The following is a 20,811-nucleotide window of genomic DNA, read 5'->3' on the forward strand; positions in this document are numbered from 1 at the left end:
GAACTGAAGACAAAAGATAAAAGATTACAGCCTGAGCGATGCTGGGCTCTGATGGTTGATGATGATACGTATTTCAGAGTTTAAAAGTCTGATTCTTTTTTCGCAAACACACAATAAAAGCAAAAGACTCCTTAAATTTGGTTGTTAAAGAATTGTGACCACAGGCTGGTCAAAGGAAACTGTGAGGGCTCTTTTGTTGACAAATGACATACTGTTTCTAAATCACCTCAAACACATTTTGATGTTCATGTACTGGAGTTTTGACAAATATCAGCAATATGCTAATGTGAGCTGATATACAGTATATCAGTCCAGACAGTTTATCAGTTTAACACAGTTGTTCTGTGGAATTACATCTACATTCAGTGTTTTTCACGGCACGGTGTTGTTGTGTGAATCCTAGCGGTCCAACAAACGTGTTGACTGCATTTCCTCCCTCCTAAAACATTTTTCTAATATTTTAAATTGTGCATTGTTTCCATCTATGTTTGTCTCTCAGCAGTCTTCTTCTTCTCTGTCATGGTCAACTACCTCTTGAGTGCAGAAACTGAGGCAGCGTTTCTGTCATAGTGGTCATTGTTTTCCTCACTTATTGCTCATGTTTACAGGCATGTATACAATGTCGTAGAGAAGAAGTGAGGTTATGCGCTCATTGCCAGCAGGTGGCACAAGCCTCAAAATTGCAGAAGCTATTTATTTCTTGCCTGTAGATGGTTCATTCAGCTCATCTACGTTTGTAGTTGTAAACTACTGTTGTCACTTATCTTGAATGGCTGGCTCTATGTTATCCTAACATATTAACTGGGCCTGTTTGTGGATGTCTTGAATCAATAACATTGAGTGTTCTTGTTTTGTGAAAGTTTTTTTTCGTTTGAGGGATAGAGCCCTAGAGTTTTATGTCAAACCCAGTCTCTTTTTTGTTTCCAGTCTGAGGAATATGCAGCTTAAGTGACAAATCCTCAAGTGTAGTAACGTCTGTAGTTAATCAGCCCTCTAGTTGTCCTGTTTGTCTGCATTTAAGTGTAGAGAGATGCAGCAGAGAAGGTCTATGTCTATGTCTGTGTGTTATTTGTGATGTAATGATGTGACAGTTAAGGTCTGCGCTCTCACTAAAATGGGTAAAATGGGTCATGGCTGGTTATCGCCATAATTACCTTTCATTGGCCAAGCTGTCCTTGAGCAGGAAATGAATATTTCTCTATTATGTACAGGGTCAGCTGATGTGTCCTTCACATTTAATACATGCCATCACGTTGGTGCACACACACGTGCGTGCACACATGAACACACACACACACAGGCTCGTGCACAAACAGGACACATTCATGTACTGTACTGTGCATGAATTGGTGTTTACAAACACACCCACATCAAACCTGCAGGAAAAGAATCCTCCTATTAATCAGTCTGAAGTACAAAATACATCTTCAGTGTCCATGTGTTAGTAATTGCTTTCAATGGAACGGCCTTGAAACAGATTCTTGTACTGTATAAGGACTTACAGAGCAGCTCTGTCTTTGTCCACTGGTCCACACCAGGGACAGCATTGCAGCAAAACCGGCTAAAACAAATCTGCTGCAAAGAGCCTGTTAAGAAAAAAAAAGATAATCCATCCATCCATCCGTTGAACAGATTGGTCCCCTGGCTCCTCCTGATCTCACAGTTTTCTTTATTTCTTGGACTTGAAGTAATTATTGCTCAGGACATCAAAAAAGGATTTACAGAAAGCAATGTGGGAAATTAAAAGAAAACAGCAGTAAAACATGCAGTTTAGCAGAAGATGGATCAATTGAGTCTTTTGACTTTTAAATGCTTAAATAACTTCCAAATATTACAGTTTAATATTCATGTTAGAGTGTGAAAGAAAGAAAGAAACCCTGAACATTGACATAATGGAAGACACATGTTTACAATAAATAAAAATAAACAAAGCGAGCAAAGTGGCAACAGCAGCTCTGTCCACCCAAAGCCCCGTATTACAATTACAAATTGGGCCTTTGAAATTAACAATCTGTGAAGTCCACAAGTAAATGTCTGTTTTGCCTTAATGGCAGTATGACCATCTGTGGTGTGTTTTCTTTTCACATGAACCAAAGAGAAAAAAAGACAACACGCAGAAACTGGAGCAAATTAGCACACCGTGATCCTCAGCACGCACGGCTGGTGTGTTGACTTGCATTGACTCGTGTAGATGTCAGCGAGCGCTGCACATCTGGTGTTTCAGCCTTATAGAAAATAAGCAAGTGATACTGAGCGAAACAATTACCTCCTGTAGTCTGATGGCTGTCTGAGACCCAAAGTGATGCTACAGAAATAAACTGTACTGTACTGGATAAGCTGTGTCATACTGCAGGGCAGCTGATAGGTCAAAACACAACAACCCTGACCACTTACCATGTTGCAAATAAAGCTCATTAATGAACCCTCTTGGTCCATGAATTCTCCACAGTTTTGAATAACTTTTCTCCCCTTCCTCCTCCAGGCCCCCCAGCTCGGCACTCTGATGGGCGTCTACCTGCCGTGCATCCAGAACATCTTTGGCGTGATCCTCTTCCTCAGGATGACCTGGCTGGTGGGAATCGGAGGTGTCATTGGGACTTTCATCATCGTCTTCATGTGCTGTGCCACAGTGAGTGTGTTATACCCTCTCTTATTTTAGCTCTTTGGTTGAAGCACACTGGGGTTTGGGCAGCAGGTTGACCTGGTTTATCCTGAAATGGTCAAGGTGAAAAGTGTCATTGAAGAGTGATGCATATCATGGCAGTGTACAGGTAATGAGCTGTGCAATAGTAAAACATACCAGATGCTCTCCTTTCTTACCTTCACTGAGGACAATGGAGATTAAAGAATCTAAGGAGCTGCTGGGATTAGGGTTGGGCGATACTAAATTTAGCTTACCATTTATACTGCAGCTACCACTTTAATACAGTATCTTTGGCTGATTTAGGCCATTGTGGGTTATGTTGTAAGTCAACGAACAGCATTTTTATGTGACCTTTGCATGAAATTAATGATTGAAGTCAGAGCTAAAAACCTACATTCCCATACACACACACACACACACACACACAATGTGTATTGTGCATATAACATCCCCCTCTATGTGAAATGATGGTCAATATCTTAATTCTCTTCTTCTCCACTCCTTTGTGGAGGAAAACAGCTCAAGACAAACCAAGTGGTTTGTCAGGCCTCTTCCTGTCTGAAGCTGAGCTTTAACTGTCCTACAAACCACTGCAACAAGTCATGAATTGTTTTTCAGAGTCTGCAGACTCTAAATAATGTTAGTCTCTTCAGTGGGTATGATCAACTCTTTCTTTTTTTTCTTTTTATTACACAACTTTATATTTTGGTACTCGATTCCAGCATTACACGCTCTGTTATTTCTGTATCGCAGAGCATTGCTTTGGACGCAGTTTTGACAGCAGAAGCATTAAGTCAGTATTTTGTGTCGTTGTTGACTTATTTTGTACAAAGTCATGTAATAAGCAAGATAATGAACAGCGAGCGGCGGCCATTATTGCGTCACCCTGTAGGGGTTCGTTTTGTAGTAATGACATACCCTTACATATTGAACTTTGCACACAGTCTATAGCAGTTCATTGTTAATTCAGTTCAACCAAGAAAGCTTAATTCCTAACAATAGGTTCATATTAAAGGATAAAGTTGGTGATTTTCTATAATTTTCATCAACAAATCCCATAATGAGACCAAAACAGTTTGATAGTCTGGTTTCGTTGCAGGGCTGAGAGCATCAACTGGGTGTTGTAGCTTTCAGCAAATGCAATTTAACAGCAGTAAATGGTGAATTTCTTGGGGGCTACATTGAGCTGCTGAGTATTTACAACAGCAGGATGGTGTATGTGGCATCAACACAAAATACATTTTCGTGGTAATAACATGTCACTCAGCGCAACAGTGTGGTTCATTGATGCGATTTTAATAGTTTACAACAGCAATGGAAACAACAATGGAGGTCTATGGTACAGAGGAATGACATATATCAGGCTTTGACAGCACAGACAAACTTGTTAGTGGATTAATTCATTGTTGGTTTTAGTCTTTTGAGGTGATTTGTTGACAGCAAGAAAAATATAACTTCAAATTTCTGAAACATCCATACATACACACATATACACACTTGTAAGCATCAGCCATTCCTCTTAAATGATCGACAAAACATCAGTCATTCTGTTTTCTACTTTTAATTTTACACACTAGATTTATACATACAGTTCCTTGTCACTGTCTGACATGTGGACCACCATGTGACACGCGACAAACTCATAGTTAGGAGTTTAAGAGTTGTGCTGGTCTTTGGGAAATAATAACTATTTACACTTGCTGAAGTGGTAATAATGACCCTGCTTCAAACACAGCGTTTCAGTGGAGGAAGCTTTATCTTATTTTATCCAGTTTGATCACACTCTGGTGGAGAATAATGTTGCTGTAACTGCAGTCACATGACATTAGCTATTAACGCTATCTTCAGAAATTTTGTACCAAACAAGGTTCCCTTTGAGGTACGCAGAAAGAGGGAAGCTGCCACTCTTTCAACGCTCCGGTTTGTATTTTGCGCATTCACTCAGTAAAAAGAACAAAATGAATGGTGATACACCGTGATGTTCCCTGGTTCCCATTAATGTCAGCACCACGGAGCTGTCATGTGTCAGAGTGACTTTGGTGTTGGACTGACACCCTGTCGTGCCCTTGAGACTCGAATTACAAAAGACAGTGTCCCACAGGATCGGCAGCGCTGCTGTCAGCAATCTGAGTGGCTGTTACAAACTGATTGTGTTTGACTTGTTTGATGCATTTGATTGTCAGGGAACATATAATGTGCATCCTCACTCCATGCCTAACATCTTATCTATTCAGGAGAAAGGAGTTATTACCGTATTCATGCTTACGTTATCGCACAGGGCAGTTTAATTTGAAGTGCACGGTCTATCAGCTTGTCAGGGTTGTGTGTCTTTTCTCTAGTGTGCCGTGTGTGTTGTGGCAGGACTGTATGTTGGCATGTCTGCGTGTTTGTGCAGCCTAGATTCTCCTCTAGCACAGAGTGTATTTATAGAACAACCCCCTCAAATCCCAACCATAGCAAAGTTGCCTGCACAGACACACAGGCAATATGCTTCCCAATCATGTTTCTCTGTGACAGTGTAGAGTGGGCTTTGAAACGGCGTACTGAGCGAAAGCAGTAGGTTTTATTTTGCCGTCTTTGTATTCATTATTCTAGTCATTTGAAAACCGATGCTACATGTAATTGTTGCGTTTGCATTTTGGGGGGGAAATATTTAATATTAACTCTATAAAAATAAATATTCACACTATGAAGTGGCTGTTAATTAAACCGACCAATCTAGTGCAACAACTGATTTTGAATGTACTAAATCATTTTGAAAATGTTTTCAATCTGTCATGAATGTAAGAACAATTTTTATTCTTATAAAATATGGTGTACAGTTTTATACTAGAAATAACGTCAAAAATTGTGCCGTATAAAAAACCTGCAGAGAAAGCCTCTAAGATCAAAGCTGAGAAGCCATACAGACACACACACACACACACAGATACTCTGCCACATGTCGTATGCTTGCACACGCACACAATTTCTTTACATGTCACATACTGGTAAGTACGTAACCTCTTAAGCATACAGTCTGTTCCTGCCTTCTTCTCTCACTCATTTTTCTCACCATTTCTGTCTACACACACACACACACACACACACACACACACACACACACACACACACACTCATTTCTTATCAGTCACACTGAGCTCATTGCAGAGCCCCGGGGCGATAAGCCTGAGCGTGAACGGTGTGTGAGAAACCCCCACCTCTCTCCTCCTGAGCTCCTTACATAACACATAACCACCCAGCCCTCCAGAGGTTGCCAGCAACACACCACAGGAGTGTGTATTCTGTGTGTGTGTGTGTGTGTGTGTGTGTGTATACATGTGTATGCAGCGATCCCCGCCTTTGCGAAATCCACGGAACTTGAAGTGCGGAGGAATCACGCATGCTGTAAAGCTCGATAATATACAGCATAACCACATGTTTTATTCACATGAATGCATGATGGGATATCACTGACGGAGCGCTTTTCATTACATGCTCGGTCATATGCAGCTGTACATATCTGTAGCTGTCAAACACGTACGCCGTTATTTTTCCGTCATGCAGCATTTTGGCAGAGCATTAACAAACCCTGCTCCCAGTCTGGGAATCATTCTTATATGAGGAATAATGTGCCTTCATGTACAGCAGCTGGGACACATTATACCATGACATTATATACACAACCATATTCAAACATGCACTGCATGTGTGTATTTTTAGCCCACATAATGAATGCAGGCTTGTCACCAAGATAAAACAAGGTTTAATATTCTAGATGGAAAGTCATCTGTTGTTCTGGCCTTCCTCATTACTTCCAGGTCTTGAATCCAAATGCTGCGAGGCGAAGGGTGGTCTGCCCTCTGTCATGACTCATTTAAATGCTATGGATTCTTTTCTCTCCTCATCCATTTCATTTTTTACTCTCATCTCTTTCGCTTCCTCAATTTCTTCAACCCTCTTTTCATTTTACTGTCTCATTATTTCCTCTCTCTTCCCCACCTCTCATTTGCTTCCTATGCCTACCCCCCCCCCCCCCCCCCCACCTCCACCTAACATCCCATTTTTGTCCTGCTTTGCCACCCCTCTCCTCCGCTCCCTCACACAGCTGCATCTCGTCCTTCTGTGCTCAGTCTCCTAATGTCAGTCTGAAAGTAAAAATCACCTCCATCTCCTTCACCTGACACTTCCACATTTTACCATCCACAGGGGATTTCAAGTGATAAACAGCACGCTGAAAATAGACTTCTACTGTACCATTGTGTGTCAATTGATGAAGTTGTACTTGACAAAACTATTCTGCATTTGTGTAATGAAGCATGCTAATGAGGCACGCACTTAGGGCAGCGCGAAAAATCTATTCCTGTCAAAACCAATTTCCGCTCAACTCTGAGGTCGACCAAAGGCCAAATCAGAGTTTGTCTGTAGCTTTGGGAAGAAACAGACCTAAGGTGTCCTTTGCAGTCAGCATGTGGGGTACATCAGTAAGCAGACTTTTCTTAAAAATGAAGAACATTCCTTAGGCTCAACCGTAATTATGATGGCTTCGCAATTATCAAAGCGTCGCCAACATTCACACTGCCGTGGAAGGAAATCGTCCTTTTGGTCTGAGATGTAAGCTGTCTGCTGTTGTAACTCACATGTCTAAGACAGATGGCGAGGTGGCATAATAATGACGTTTTTTACTGGCACACACGGAGGCCAGAGGGCGTGTGGGTGCATGTGAGTTTGAAGGTACAGGCGCTGACTCCAGACCCCACAGAGGAAGATAGTGTTAGCAAGCCAGAGTACGGGGTACACTCTATCCAACAAACTCTCAAGCCATCACAGTTTTAGGTTACCTGCACTGCCTGAAAGTGGGACGACAAAAAACAGGCCACAGGCTCTGGGTCAGTGGGAAAAAAAGATGCTTCACACTCATTTAAAACACCCGCTACAGCAGAACTCTGCTGCCCCCAGAGCTGGCCGCCAATCAGGTGCTGATTCAGACATGAGGTCATCAGGTAAATAATGAGCTTTTCAGCCGTTAATCACCTGACCATGGCAAAAATAAAAGCCTGAAAAAAGAAAGGTCTTAAATTTTAGATGTTTGATCTCTAATATCTGCTGCTGAGGGCATATCGCATCCATTTACATTTTCAGCAAAACAACGTGTGACCTTCTGAGATCAGTGCAAACTTTGCAGGACGGTCAGAGTGTTTCTGTGTTTGTGACAACAGCTGATTGATGACGTTTGCTAATGTCCCTGTCTGCTGTAACGCCTGGATGGTTATGTGCAACAGAAGTAGGACACTGCTAAAAGTAAAGGTAAAGTCACCAAATTTTGAAAAGAAAAAGGATCTTGCCTGTGAGCTGCATGTCACATGAGGCAGTCCAGTCAAAGTAAAATCACAAACGGACCATCAGGAATTAACCAGAGGACAGAAATGAAATTACTCATCACACAAGAAACAAAATGCTTGAGTGAGTCATGAAAGGTCACAGACGCTACTGTATCCGGTCTGGACCTTGTCATGATCCACACAAAAAAAAATGTCTTTTAGACAGGCTTGAAAAAAATTGATAAATCAACAATATTGATAAAGTCCATTCACATCTATCTGAAAAAGATGGTAAATTCACTGTTAACCAATCCCCCCTCCCCCCACTTAGTTATTGTTTTTCATTCGTGCCGCACTTATGCACTTTACGATGATGAAGGTGGCACGTAAAAGACCATATGACTCCTTTCTAATCATATCGCATCACCAGTACTGAAATTAAAATAATGTATTGTATTGCCTGTAATGTACAGAACATCAACTCCATTTTACTGTACTAGTAAGACGAAATCATATAAATCCATTGGCTGCCGTCTTGTACAGTTGTGTGGTGATTCAGTGACTCAGTATGCAACGGACTACCTCTGCATGGCTGCCGCCCACATCAGATAAAACACTTAAACAATTACTGTCTTATCTGCTGTGGTGGGAGAAGAGCTTGTGGCCTCATTATGACCAGATTAGAAAGAGGAACAGAGCCCAGTCCCACTCATTCTTCACTCCTGATCGTCAGTCCACCGGGCCCTCAGGTGACAATAACCGCATTACAGTCTTCACAGAGACAGACGTAATGATAGTCGAACATAACCGGCCAGGACTCGCCACGCTGTCTTCTGTTATAGGTCTCACTCTCTCAGTTTTATTTTTTGTTGGTCTAAGAAAATAAAAATGTTTATAATAAATCTGTAAAAATGTTTCTGATGATTTCATCCTCAGGAATGACAGTTCAAGAGCACCACAGCAATGATCACTCAATAATATACAATATCAAAGCATCAGCACTCTATCAACCAATATTTGGCGATAAACATTTTGTCATAATAAAGAATTGTGATTTATATTGGCACATCTTTACAGTGGTAAATTAACTAAATGTAATCTTTAAACACTCAATATCACTGGAAATTACATTTCTCAAAAACACCTATCAACAACATTCAGAATACAGCGAAAATGAAGCCAAAAATGAACCAAATATATCAAACTTTATTATGAGCATTGAAGGAACTTAAAAATGGCCTCAAAAACACGTCTGTATTTTTGTACACTGATAAAACTTTATCAGTACAATCAATAGACCACCGTGCTGTCATAATGTGACGTTTTTTTCCCGTGCATTGTTCATTGGCTGTAGTTTCTGTAGATAACAAACAGTAGCTGACTATCAAACAATCACTTAGTTTGTCTTTGGCTGCTGCTGTAAAGGTTAAAGATGTGTTATGAAGAGTTGTACCAACCCCACACTGAAACCATACATCAACATTTAATTTGCAGATGTGAAAGTGTTCACAAACTGGGTTGAAGCTGAATCACTAACAGCTGAATAAAAATACTGTGGACTATTTTGAACATTGAAACAATGTCTGAAAGAATTAATGCAATAGCAAGCAATGGTATAATGAAGATGGAAAATTATATAATGACAGCGGTGAGGCAGTATTTACAGAAGAGGGGCTGTTTTAGGAGATGGCACTGATTTTTACCAGCCTGCTCTCAAATCTCCTCCTCATGCTTCTCTTTCTGTCTCTGTCGCTCTCTTTCATGTGCAGACAATGTGAAAAGACACTCAGAAATTCAACAATAGCGTTTGAAAGAATGATGAAATCTTAATGCTGTCTTTGTTCTGTCACACACGCTATCTCTCTCTCTATTTCTCACTTTGTCATTTTTTATTTTCCTGGCCCGTTCTTCCACTCGCTGCCTGCATGTCTCCCTCTCTCCCTCTGCAGGGCAGTGAAGGCTGACTGTTTGTGTTGCAGGCAGCTACTGATCTCCGTTCTAGCATGCCCTTACATTTCTCCCAGTGTTTTTCTCCCACTCTGCGTCTGTGTCGTCATTGGCTGGCTGAATGTGCTCTGACAGCTGTTGACAGGCCCGATGGCAGTATTATTTATCTAATCAACAACCAGTCAGCTTTAGCATTTAGCATTGCCGTAAATTGGTGTTGCCCTCATGTAAACTCCATCACAGGGTGTTTTGATGTTATATACCACAGGCCTGACATTGTTGTGATGGACGTCACTGGGAGGAAATAAAAATATGGAGACTTAACTTCCAACGGTGACAAGCTGTAGAAGTGAAGTTGGCAGATGACACAATGTGAAAATAGTTTATGGTTTTTAGCCGTGCTAGCGGCTCACTGAAATATCTCAACAACTTGCCGTGAAATTTGGTTAATGAATTAAAATTCAAAAATGTCATTTGGTTGGTTGGTTTGTGACCAAATCAGTGTGACCCCCATCAGCTTCAGCTATACTTTGTACTGCGCTAATTATCGACTGTTATCAAGCTAAACTACAGGAGTCAGGCTAGCTGTTTCCAGTCCATTGTCATTGTGAGCATGTTAGCCTCCTGACATTAGCATTGATCAAGTATGAATCCTTGTTTTTCTTTTGATAGATATTTTAACATCAAACAATGGAAACCAACAATTTACTTTGTCATGTAGTACATTTAATTAACAGTTTATAAAAGATGACAATAATGCTTTTTAAAGGATTAAAGGATGAGAAACTGTCATCAACTCTTCATGTTGACAGTATTTGCAGAATTTGGAAAATGTGGTTTAATTATTTTTTTCTGCTCCCCTGTCATTTCCCCTCCCTATCTCTGCAGACCATGCTGACTGCCATCTCGATGAGTGCCATCGCTACCAATGGAGTAGTGCCAGGTGGGTGAGCAGACGCTGGCACCAGTCATCACTGTTTGAGTCTGTCCGCTTCTAAATTTCTCTTTTCACTGATTGCTTTTGGCACATTACACCCAGCCCAGCTTGATATCCCCAGAAACATTTAAAGCTTTAGTCTGTACACTTGTGCACTTTAACTTGTTGTCACACAACATTATTTACACAAAATAAAACGTGAGCCAAATGCCTGACATGTGAAACTGAATATATGTCTATGTGTCTGTATGTAGTATAGCTATATTGTATAATGTGAGTTTGCATAGTAATGATGGCCTGCGTCTTTCCAGTTGGTGTGCGTACAGCAGGGGTCAGAGGAAATTACAGGCTTGTAGAGAAGTGTGGCAGTGTATGCCAATTATAACTGTCTCTATTATAACTGGTACCAGCCTTTATGCTGCAGCAAAGTGCTGATTAAGGTCTATTTATTTATGTTCACTTAATTTACTTGCACACTGTTTGGAAATACAAGCTCTGTCATCGAACACAATGATCTTGTGATGATGATGAAATGTGTTCAATTACACATATATTCATCATTAGTCAGTCCAGGTATGACTGAAGTAATTTACTGGTTTCACAAACGTTTGTGTGTTTCTTGCTTTTTCTTATATTTGATAAATTTTATAGTTTTTAATATATTTTTAGTAAAATGAAAATAAATTAGCCAGCATTGTTAATGATTTTTTTTGGCCCATTAATATTGTCAGTCAAATATTAAAGCCAACTAGTTTAGCTGTGGCTCTTCAATATTGGACAGTGCAGAGAAAAACATGGAAAAGCACAAGCACAACGATTTATACAATTCCACATTGAATTTTAATTATATATACACCTACTTATAAACACAGTGTTTGTGTTAACATGGTTGTGTCTGTGTGTAGCTGGAGGCTCCTACTACATGATCTCCCGCTCGCTGGGCCCTGAGTTTGGCGGAGCAGTGGGGATATGTTTCTATCTGGGGACCACCTTCGCTGGAGCCATGTACATCTTGGGGGCCATTGAACTCCTCCTGGTGAGACACATCCTCCCTCGTTCTTTTACTGTCATCATCAGGGGGTCTGCTGCATCTTTTTTTGAGGAATAATTTTTTTTGCCATTGCCAATATTGAGCCCACCAGGTGTGGTGACTCAGTGGTTTTTTGGCTAGAAGTAAACAGAAACAATTGAGATGTCGCCAGTATCGAGTGCGTGGGGTGAAGGATAAGCATGGAACAGCCAGTCCAGAAGTGATTCAGTCCAGGATGTCGGACCAATCAGCGAAAGCTTGGGTGATCATGGGAATTATTCAGCCTTGATAACAAATATTCAACTTAGGAGATGTAGATATAAAATGGTGCATGTCTCTGCAGGTGCATGGCCTATTTCTCACCACAGATTTATTCTGAGACTGACTCTGGTTAATAATTGATGAAAAACTTTTACAACATTTCCAGAACAGCTGCCATGTTTTCTCAGACTGGAAATTAAAAGCAAATACTAATGACAGCCCTGTGAGTGGGCTTGTATGAGTTAAAGAGAGAACTGTCAACTGTCTCTTTTGTGTAGCCTACTTGAAATGACATCCATTTCAAGTTAATTCATCCTGTTGCCAGACCACAATGAGAGAGAGGGAAAATGATGGGGTAGCTTTGCCAGGTTAGTAGAGGATGACCACTCAAATCACAGCCTTTCCTTCCCTGCAGTAAACTGCATCATACTTTGACAATTTTGTCATAGTGATAACACTAAACTCACAAAAGCCACTCTCAAGAGGAAGGAGATGCCAGTGTGCAGCAAGTGCAGAATTGCCGTGATTGAATATGACCTCTCAGATTAAATTATGTTTGTAATGCATCAAAGATTTGGTTTCACGTTGCTCTGGTCCAACAAAACTGGTGCCAGTATTGGAAATGTTTCAGTGGTATGAGGCAAGGATCCAAACAACACCAGCAGCACAGAGGCTTTCAAAAACCAATCTCTGGTGTCTGCTGTTGTAGTCTGTCTTTATTTTCTTTTATTTGTCCAAGAAACAGTATCATTGACATTAAAATTTGAAGGGATTCATGGCCTATTCTGATAATCATACTGAATTATTATTTTGTTTCCACTTTATTCAATCTGACATTGTGTTCATGTGTTCAGCTGTTTTCTGGTTGGGAATTGGAGATAGAAATAGAGTTTCTAGCCAAGTTAGATAAGAAAATTCCTATCACTCTCGTGAGTGTGTGTTCATTATGAAACTATTGCCAGCAGCTGGTTATTATAGTGTTGCACAAAGACTGAAAATGAGGAAACAGCTAGCCTGGTTCTGTCAAAAGGTCAAAAAAACTTCATATGTACCAAACAAACAAGGTGTTTCCAGCCTTTATACTAAGCTAAGCTCACCAATGAAGCTTCATATTTAGCGACCAGACAGGAGAAGACATGATTTTCTCAAGTAGCTCTTGACAAAAAAGCTCATTTTCCAAAAATGTCAAACCGAAGAAATCGAAGAAATAAAGTTCGTTATCTCTCTAAATTGACAACAACATGTACAGCATCTCATCTATGCTCGTCACTATTTATGTTGCTCAGCCACAGGAAGATCACATCCTCATTGTCAGTCCCTTTGATTTGTTTTTTCTTCCAAACCAGGGACATCAGTGAACACAAACCAGACCACTTTTTATCTTCTGTAGTGTGACGTATTTCCAGCTGAAAGCAAATATGGGTTTGGGATCTTGCGACGAGGATTTCAATCACATTTTTCAGATTTGATAGGATCACTCAGATCACTCACGGTGCCTGAGTTAAATGCATACCTGTATAGAACTGCTCCACTGCTTTAATAGGTTTTTATTAAAAGATATTGAGTCCAATTGAGTAGAATAATCCAGGAAGAGTTTTTGGTATCACTGTAATCCTTTGAGAGCAACATGCTTCATTGCCGAAGGCACTGACACTTCAGTGCAGTAAATTTTAATGGTGAAAAAAACGAGTCGCAATGTGCCACATGCCTCTGTGAAAATAGAGTTCCTCTCCATCAGTTCATGTCCCTCCTCAATGTGCTTTGAAGCTATTTCATCTCAAGCTGTGTGTTCTTCAACGTGAATTCTGATCAGTTGATGAAATGCAGGGATCTTTCATCTCGATCTTCATTCCTCTTCTCCTCCTCCTCCTCCTCCTCCTCCTCCTCCTCCTCTGCCTTTTATTGCACACTTCTTCCACTGCAGTCCCCCATGCTGCATGGACTTTTGGGTAATTATGCAAATACTGCATTAGTGAGCAATCAAGACACTGGCGGAGTAGCAAGACCATTCCTTGAAACAGCTCTCATCACTTTGACGCACTGTTATCAACATACAAGTGTATACGAGTGTGCGTGTGTGTGTGGGTTTTTTTATTATTATTTTTATTATTATTATTATTAATCCATTATTCTCCTTCTGGATGCCTCTAATAGATACGCAGAGTTTGATCATGCCTGGAGGTTAATTCTGTCTTCTGGGTCAAAGCTGGCTTAGTTTCTATTGTAAGATAACAATCCCTGCAGAATTGTAAGAAGCGGATCTGGAGAAGGCTGATTTGAATATGTTTCATCCTTCCACCCAAGCCAAGAACACAAAACTGATGCTGCTATTTTAGGAAGCATGAACAGTTCACAGTGAAGCAGGAGATTTGTTTGCCTAGTGATATTCTGTTCTTAGCATCAGATCAGTTTCTCCAGCCAAATGACCGCACTGAGCCGTGACTCCCTGCTTGTTCTCCTCAATTTTATTTCCTCTTTATGGTGATTCAACTGTTTTGGGTGGAAACCAAATGCTTATCTGAAAAAAGAGAAATTCCCATGCTTATGTAACAGCTTCTCCATGAATCATCTAAAGCTGATGACAGATACTGACGGGCTAATTAGGGGTTTACCGTTTTATATACGATGGGACTATTCTTAGACTGACCCATAGTAAAATTGTAATAATGGCAGTTAATTTCGAATATTAATATCATGCTTGAGTTGTTCAATTAAGCTGAACTGAAATAGCAGCCCAGAACTACGTGTGCTGCTCTAAGCTCTAGACTGTTAATGTGAGCTTCACATGTTTTCACACTTCACAGAGTTGTCCTCCTCGCTCACCTCATGCCTTTCTCCCCTCTCTATTATTATATTTCATCTTTTTTTTTTTTACCCAGGGAGAAATTTATTAAATTCCACAGTAAACAATGAGCTAGAGGAGCAGGCTTGCGACCTTAAATCTGCCAGTTTAAATCCCAAGACAGTCTGGGGAAAAGTGGATGAGTAACACTTGTACTCCCTAAACAACTATACCAGCAAGATGCCCTTGAGCAACAATGAGACTGTATAGAACTTTTATGAGAAAAATGCTTTTGGTTTGCTTTCCCTGGATATACACAGGGAAAAAAATAATAACATTACCCTTTTACTACAGATCTACATAATGCCCAAAGCGGCCATCTTTCCCCTGGAGGGCCTGGAGGGTGCCGAGGCAGAGGCCGCCCTGCTGAACAACATGCGCGTGTACGGCACCATCCTGTTGACCTCCATGGCCACGGTGGTGTTTGTCGGCGTGAAGTACGTCAACAAGCTGGCCCTGGTGTTTCTGGCCTGCGTCATTCTGTCCATCCTGGCCGTTTACGCCGGGGTCATCAAGACCGCCGTCGACCCTCCTGACTTCCCGTAAGCAGCGACAGTCCACCAGAATATAAGTGATATATATAATAAGTGACCAAATTAATCAAATTTAATTGAATCATATCAAATTAGGGGCAGAATGTGGGATTTAATAAACACACACCAGCGACAACAGATATTTTGTGCTTGTCTTCCCTCCAGTGTGTGTATCTTGGGCAACCGCACTCTGGTGTGGAAGACGTTCGATGTGTGTGCCAAGACCATTGAGACAGCCAATGGGACGGTCACCACCCAGCTGTGGCGCATGTTCTGTGACTCACCGTTCCTCAACGCTACCTGCGACAAGTACTTTGCGGCTAACAATGTGACTCGGATCCAGGGCATCCCAGGGGTCACCAGTGGGATCCTGGCAGGTTTGTTCCGCACATCACACATCCATGTACAGACCACAAATGTGTACATCTTTCTGTTTCTTGTCTTAACATGTCGCTGAGTCCCTCATTAATGGCGTTCTCTCCTCAAAGGAGAAATGCTTTGTTAAACTGAACAGGGGGTGAAAGTCTTTCCAGGAAATGTATGATTTGATGAAGTTTCACCAGGACAAAGCGGAGGAAAGTAACAGACCTTTACTGTAACAGCACCCTGGGCTCCAGAAAGCCCACAGCTGGCTTAACCTTGGCTCTCTCTACTAGTTAGAACACTAAGCCCTGTGTTAAGGAGCCATGTTTGAAAATCAGAGCCCATGCTTAATGTAGTGCCTATAAAAAGCCTTCACCCTCTTGGAAGTTTTCATGTTTGATCATTGCACAACATTGACTCAAAGTAAATCTAATTTAAATTAATCAGCAAACACCAGTTAATATCACAGACTTCTAAAACTAATTGGCTGCACCAGTAGTAATTGTGCACTGTGTGTTTAAAAGAAGATGCTTTATGACTACAATGCAGTCAACTTACACTAGTGATCTGAATGACATGTTTTTGTTTTATGCTCTAAAAGTTAACAGTTCAACCACTAGGTTTAGACTTGAACTTGACTTGATCAGATAACCACTCAGCTCTTCAATTGAATCAAATCGCAGTCTAAAAACGTGTAAACTGGTTTCCAGTCTGGAATGAGAGTGTATTTATGCCCTTTTTTCAGTCTGATTCTGTCTTCATGAAATTCTCACCTGATTCTCTGTACTTTGTCCTTCCCTACATCCCTCTCAACCATCCAGAGAACCTGTTTGGGACCTACTATGAGAAGGGGGATCTGATTGACAGACGCGAAATGGAGTCAGTGGTAGATCCGGACGACCCTCTTACCAACGCAAACCGCTATGTGTTGGCCGACATCACCAGCTTTTTTACGTTGCTGGTCGGCATCTACTTCCCCTCTGTGACAGGTGCAAATCTTTTTTTTTTCCTCTACTGTTTATCAGGATTTGTATTTATTTAACCATGTATTATTTTAGGGGTGAGGGGCTGTAGTTAACACTCAGGGGTTTCAGAAACTCACACGCCTCTGATTCTGTGTTATGCATGTAAAGGAATTGATCGATATGCTGCTTCTACCGTGGCCTAACGGTGTTTGTATGCTTGGAAATCTCCTTGACCTTGATAATGTTTGCCTCTCGACTATCTGTTCAGGGATCATGGCCGGCTCCAACCGCTCCGGAGACCTGCGTGACGCCCAGAAGTCAATCCCCATTGGAACCATTGCAGCCATCACCACCACCTCCACTGTCTGTATCCTCTCACTACTGCCCCCTGCAGGATAACAGTGGCCACTGCATCAACCAATTACAAAAACTTTCAAACATTTAAAATAATGGCAATATTATCTCATATGTGATATCAGTGTATGGTTATGGTAAAACTGAGTGTCCTCTCAAGGCTGATAAGTTATATACTCCCCAGGATTGTTTATGTTGCACACTAATGACCTTGTTCATACTAGGCATCTGAACGTATTCCAGCCGGTTACCCACTCAGACAGTATTTTATGCTCAGTGATGATATGTCAGACCCCACTGGTCCAATGTTGACAGGACTTGAAGGGGTGATGCACTGTGTTGCTTGCTCTGCTGTAACAAAAACACACTGATTGGCCTGCAGGGAGCACCATAATTAAAGGTCAACGCTTTAAACTGTGAAAGGCCATAACTGCTACAATACCAGCCTGATTTTGACTAGGGGTATTGCATTGTTTTTTGGATCAGACTAGTCAAGGGAGAGGACGTTGACTCTATTTTGTTTAAATCATTGGTGCTACAGGTCAGAATGAGCTTTTTTAAACTTACATACCTGGAGAGTCTTCCGATATGTTCAGAAGTCTCAAATTAGTTTTGCTGTGAAATATTGAACAGATGTAAATGATGCTAGCATGATTATGGCTCATAGTATTGTAAAAAAAAAAAAAAACAATTACTGAGCATAAAAATGTGGGGTGTGGTGATGAGGTTGAGAAAGAGCAGAAACATGTGGAGCTACATTTCTTTTCCCCCGCACATTCTTATGTTGTGTAGGTGACATTTCTTTGTGTATTAAATTGATGATTTTTTAAATCGTTGATTATGAACAAACATTATTGGGCTGCTACAAATGTAATCCAGCACACAAAGCAGATGTGAATACAGGCTTCAAATGCTGTGGCAGCCATCTTGAATGTTTTCCATGTAACTAGGAGTAATCAGCTTGGGGTCCAAACAAATCTGATTAGGTTGTCTAATCGCATCATTGGGCTGCCTATGCAATCACAAGTTAATAAAGCAGAAGGATATTAGTTTACGATGTCACTGATCTCTTACATATTATCCTAAACAAAATCGATCGATGTCCTTTCTCAGCAAATGTAGTTGATTGGCTCATCAGATCATGAAGTATATCTGCAAAGGGAAAAGGTTTATGATATTCCTAATCAAGGCCTGTCAGTCACTAAACAGGTCTCATCTAAGGAGCAACCATGCCAACAAACATGACACCTGTCCATGCCATACCTTTACTTTCCTGATCTATAACTGCTTAGACATGTCCAGTGTGTTTCTGTTTGGTGCCTGCATCGAGGGTGTGGTCCTCAGGGACAAGTAAGTCCACCTGTGCTTAGCTAAGACAAAAAAAAACTGAAAATAACTGATTATTCCTTTCATTGTATGCTTGCTATTAATATAAAACACAGGTTTCATGTGCTTTGAAATGATAAACAACCTTTCCCCTCTCCTTCAGGTTCGGAGAGGGAGTCCACGGGAATTTGGTGATTGGCACATTAGCTTGGCCTTCACCATGGGTGATCGTGATTGGCTCCTTCTTCTCCACCTGCGGGGCAGGGCTGCAGAGTCTGACAGGAGCTCCTCGTCTCCTGCAGGCCATCGCCAAGGACAGCATCGTGCCCGCCCTTCGGGTCAGTCTGTCTACTTAATTACAGTCATAATGTTCCTCTCCTGTCTAATGATTTTACATACGGGGACAAACAGCAAAAAGCACTCCAAGCGGACATAGTCTGAAAAATCATCAGTGTTAATATGTTTTCTGTGTTTTCCCTGCAGATCTTTGGCCATGGAAAGGCCAACGGGGAACCCACATGGTCCCTCCTGCTGACAGCTTGTATCTGCGAGTCAGGCATCCTCATTGCCTCCCTTGATGCAGTGGCTCCTATCCTCTCCATGTGAGAACTGAAACAAACTCTCTCATTTACTGCCAGTATTTTAAGAGCCAGCAGTGGGAAATTTCAGAGCCACCCTGCTAATCTTTAAACAATGCAAATTCCAAATTTTAACTTTTATCTCAGACCACTTGTCTGCTTTGATAATACGTATAAATACCAGTGAATGTGACGGACGTCAGGACAACATGCTTCTGTGGCTACATTCAGGGAGAACACACTCTCTTATGTCACAGGACATAAGACGAACTGAACTGTGTTTTAAATTGAGTTTATGTGTTTCTCTTTGCCCCGCAGGTTTTTCCTGATGTGCTACATGTTTGTGAACTTGGCCTGTGCTCTGCAGACGCTGCTGAGAACTCCAAACTGGAGACCCCGCTTCAAATTTTACCACTGGTCAGTTCAGCAGCTACAGACAGAAACCGATGCTGAATTTATGTATTTTTAGATGAGTTTATCTATCTTACTGTCTGTGTCTCTCTGTCTCTCTCTTATTCCTCTTTTCAGGACTCTGTCCTTCCTGGGGATGAGCTTGTGTCTCACTCTCATGTTCCTCTGCTCCTGGTACTATGCCATTGTCGCCATGGTAATTGCCGGCTCCATCTACAAGTATATCGAGTTCGCAGGGTGAGTGGAGCGCAACCCCAGGAGAGATTGGATTTGCTGGCTGCCTTTGGCTTTTGCTTGTGTGTGTGTGCATGCGTGTGTGTACTTTCTTTTGAAAATCCACACCATCGGTGATTTTTGTTCAGGGATTTAAATGGAAATGTTCAGGCTTTCGGCTTTCGTCATACATGAGTGTTGATTTCATAGCAAACCAATCAGTATACTGTCGTGGAACATGTGGATGTCATGTGTCACACATAACATCCTCCTTACAATCACGGGCAGATTACAAAGCAACAGGCCACTGGGCACAGACATGTAAAACAACCCCCCCCCCCCACCCACTATCACCCCACTTACATAGGAGCAAGACCCCAAGACCCGAAGAGACGCAAAACGACTACAAACAATCTGGCTCGTAGTTGTTTTCCATCTCTTTGAATAATATTTTGCAGGTTAAGCAGGACTCTCGGGTGCTGCTGTTCGTTTTTTGTCTCTTTAGTCTCAATATGCTGTGCAGATGTAATATGAAGGAAAAAGTCAACAAAAATAATTGATTGGATCCAAAAAAAAAAAAACCCACTGATCAGTCACTTCAAACAAAGGCTTTGGCCCAGGGACCTCCCCACCTCTCTGGCCTTGTACCTGGTAGGCCTGTTCAGTAATCTATCCACGCTTTAGAGGAAGCAGTGCAGAGCCATGCACACTGAGTATTTAAGTCCTGTGATTCCCTGTGGTGAGTGACATCATGTTTACTTGACATTTACCAGTGATGCCTAATCCGTAATCACATCGCATCATGTCAAAGTGTCATCTAAAAGTAGATTTGTTTCAGTGCGCTCACTGTATCACTGTGACTTTCTAATTTTAGGATGAAGCTGCAAAACTATTGTTCACGTTCAGAGAGGCAAATACTGATTGACTCTTGTCTGTGTCACAGTGCGGAGAAGGAGTGGGGTGATGGCATACGAGGTCTGTCTCTGAGCGCTGCACGTTACGCTCTGATGCGGCTGGAGGAAGGTCCCCCGCACACCAAGAACTGGAGGTATGACACACAAACCCAAAGTCACATGCTGTGTTGTTTTATCCTGCTTCTAATTAACA

General features: G+C 41.4%; 1 protein-coding gene across 1 annotated transcript in view; it reads left to right on the top strand.

Moving 5' to 3' along the window:
• The window catches only part of slc12a5a (solute carrier family 12 member 5a), a 143,369-nt gene that overhangs the window by 115,290 nt on the left and 7,268 nt on the right, over nucleotides 1–20,811 (top strand). The window contains exons 4-16 of the mRNA XM_070839659.1: nucleotides 2,483–2,629; nucleotides 10,780–10,834; nucleotides 11,734–11,864; nucleotides 15,256–15,503; nucleotides 15,660–15,871; nucleotides 16,679–16,846; nucleotides 17,091–17,189; nucleotides 18,469–18,526; nucleotides 18,666–18,840; nucleotides 18,986–19,104; nucleotides 19,399–19,497; nucleotides 19,609–19,728; nucleotides 20,648–20,752. Of these exons, the coding sequence (XP_070695760.1) occupies nucleotides 2,483–2,629; nucleotides 10,780–10,834; nucleotides 11,734–11,864; nucleotides 15,256–15,503; nucleotides 15,660–15,871; nucleotides 16,679–16,846; nucleotides 17,091–17,189; nucleotides 18,469–18,526; nucleotides 18,666–18,840; nucleotides 18,986–19,104; nucleotides 19,399–19,497; nucleotides 19,609–19,728; nucleotides 20,648–20,752 (1,736 nt within the window). The remainder of the gene's footprint in view (nucleotides 1–2,482; nucleotides 2,630–10,779; nucleotides 10,835–11,733; nucleotides 11,865–15,255; nucleotides 15,504–15,659; nucleotides 15,872–16,678; nucleotides 16,847–17,090; nucleotides 17,190–18,468; nucleotides 18,527–18,665; nucleotides 18,841–18,985; nucleotides 19,105–19,398; nucleotides 19,498–19,608; nucleotides 19,729–20,647; nucleotides 20,753–20,811) is intronic.

The sequence above is a fragment of the Pempheris klunzingeri genome, chromosome 2 (genome assembly GCF_042242105.1).
Source record: "Pempheris klunzingeri isolate RE-2024b chromosome 2, fPemKlu1.hap1, whole genome shotgun sequence".
In the NCBI taxonomy this organism is placed as follows: Eukaryota; Metazoa; Chordata; class Actinopteri; order Acropomatiformes; family Pempheridae; genus Pempheris; species Pempheris klunzingeri.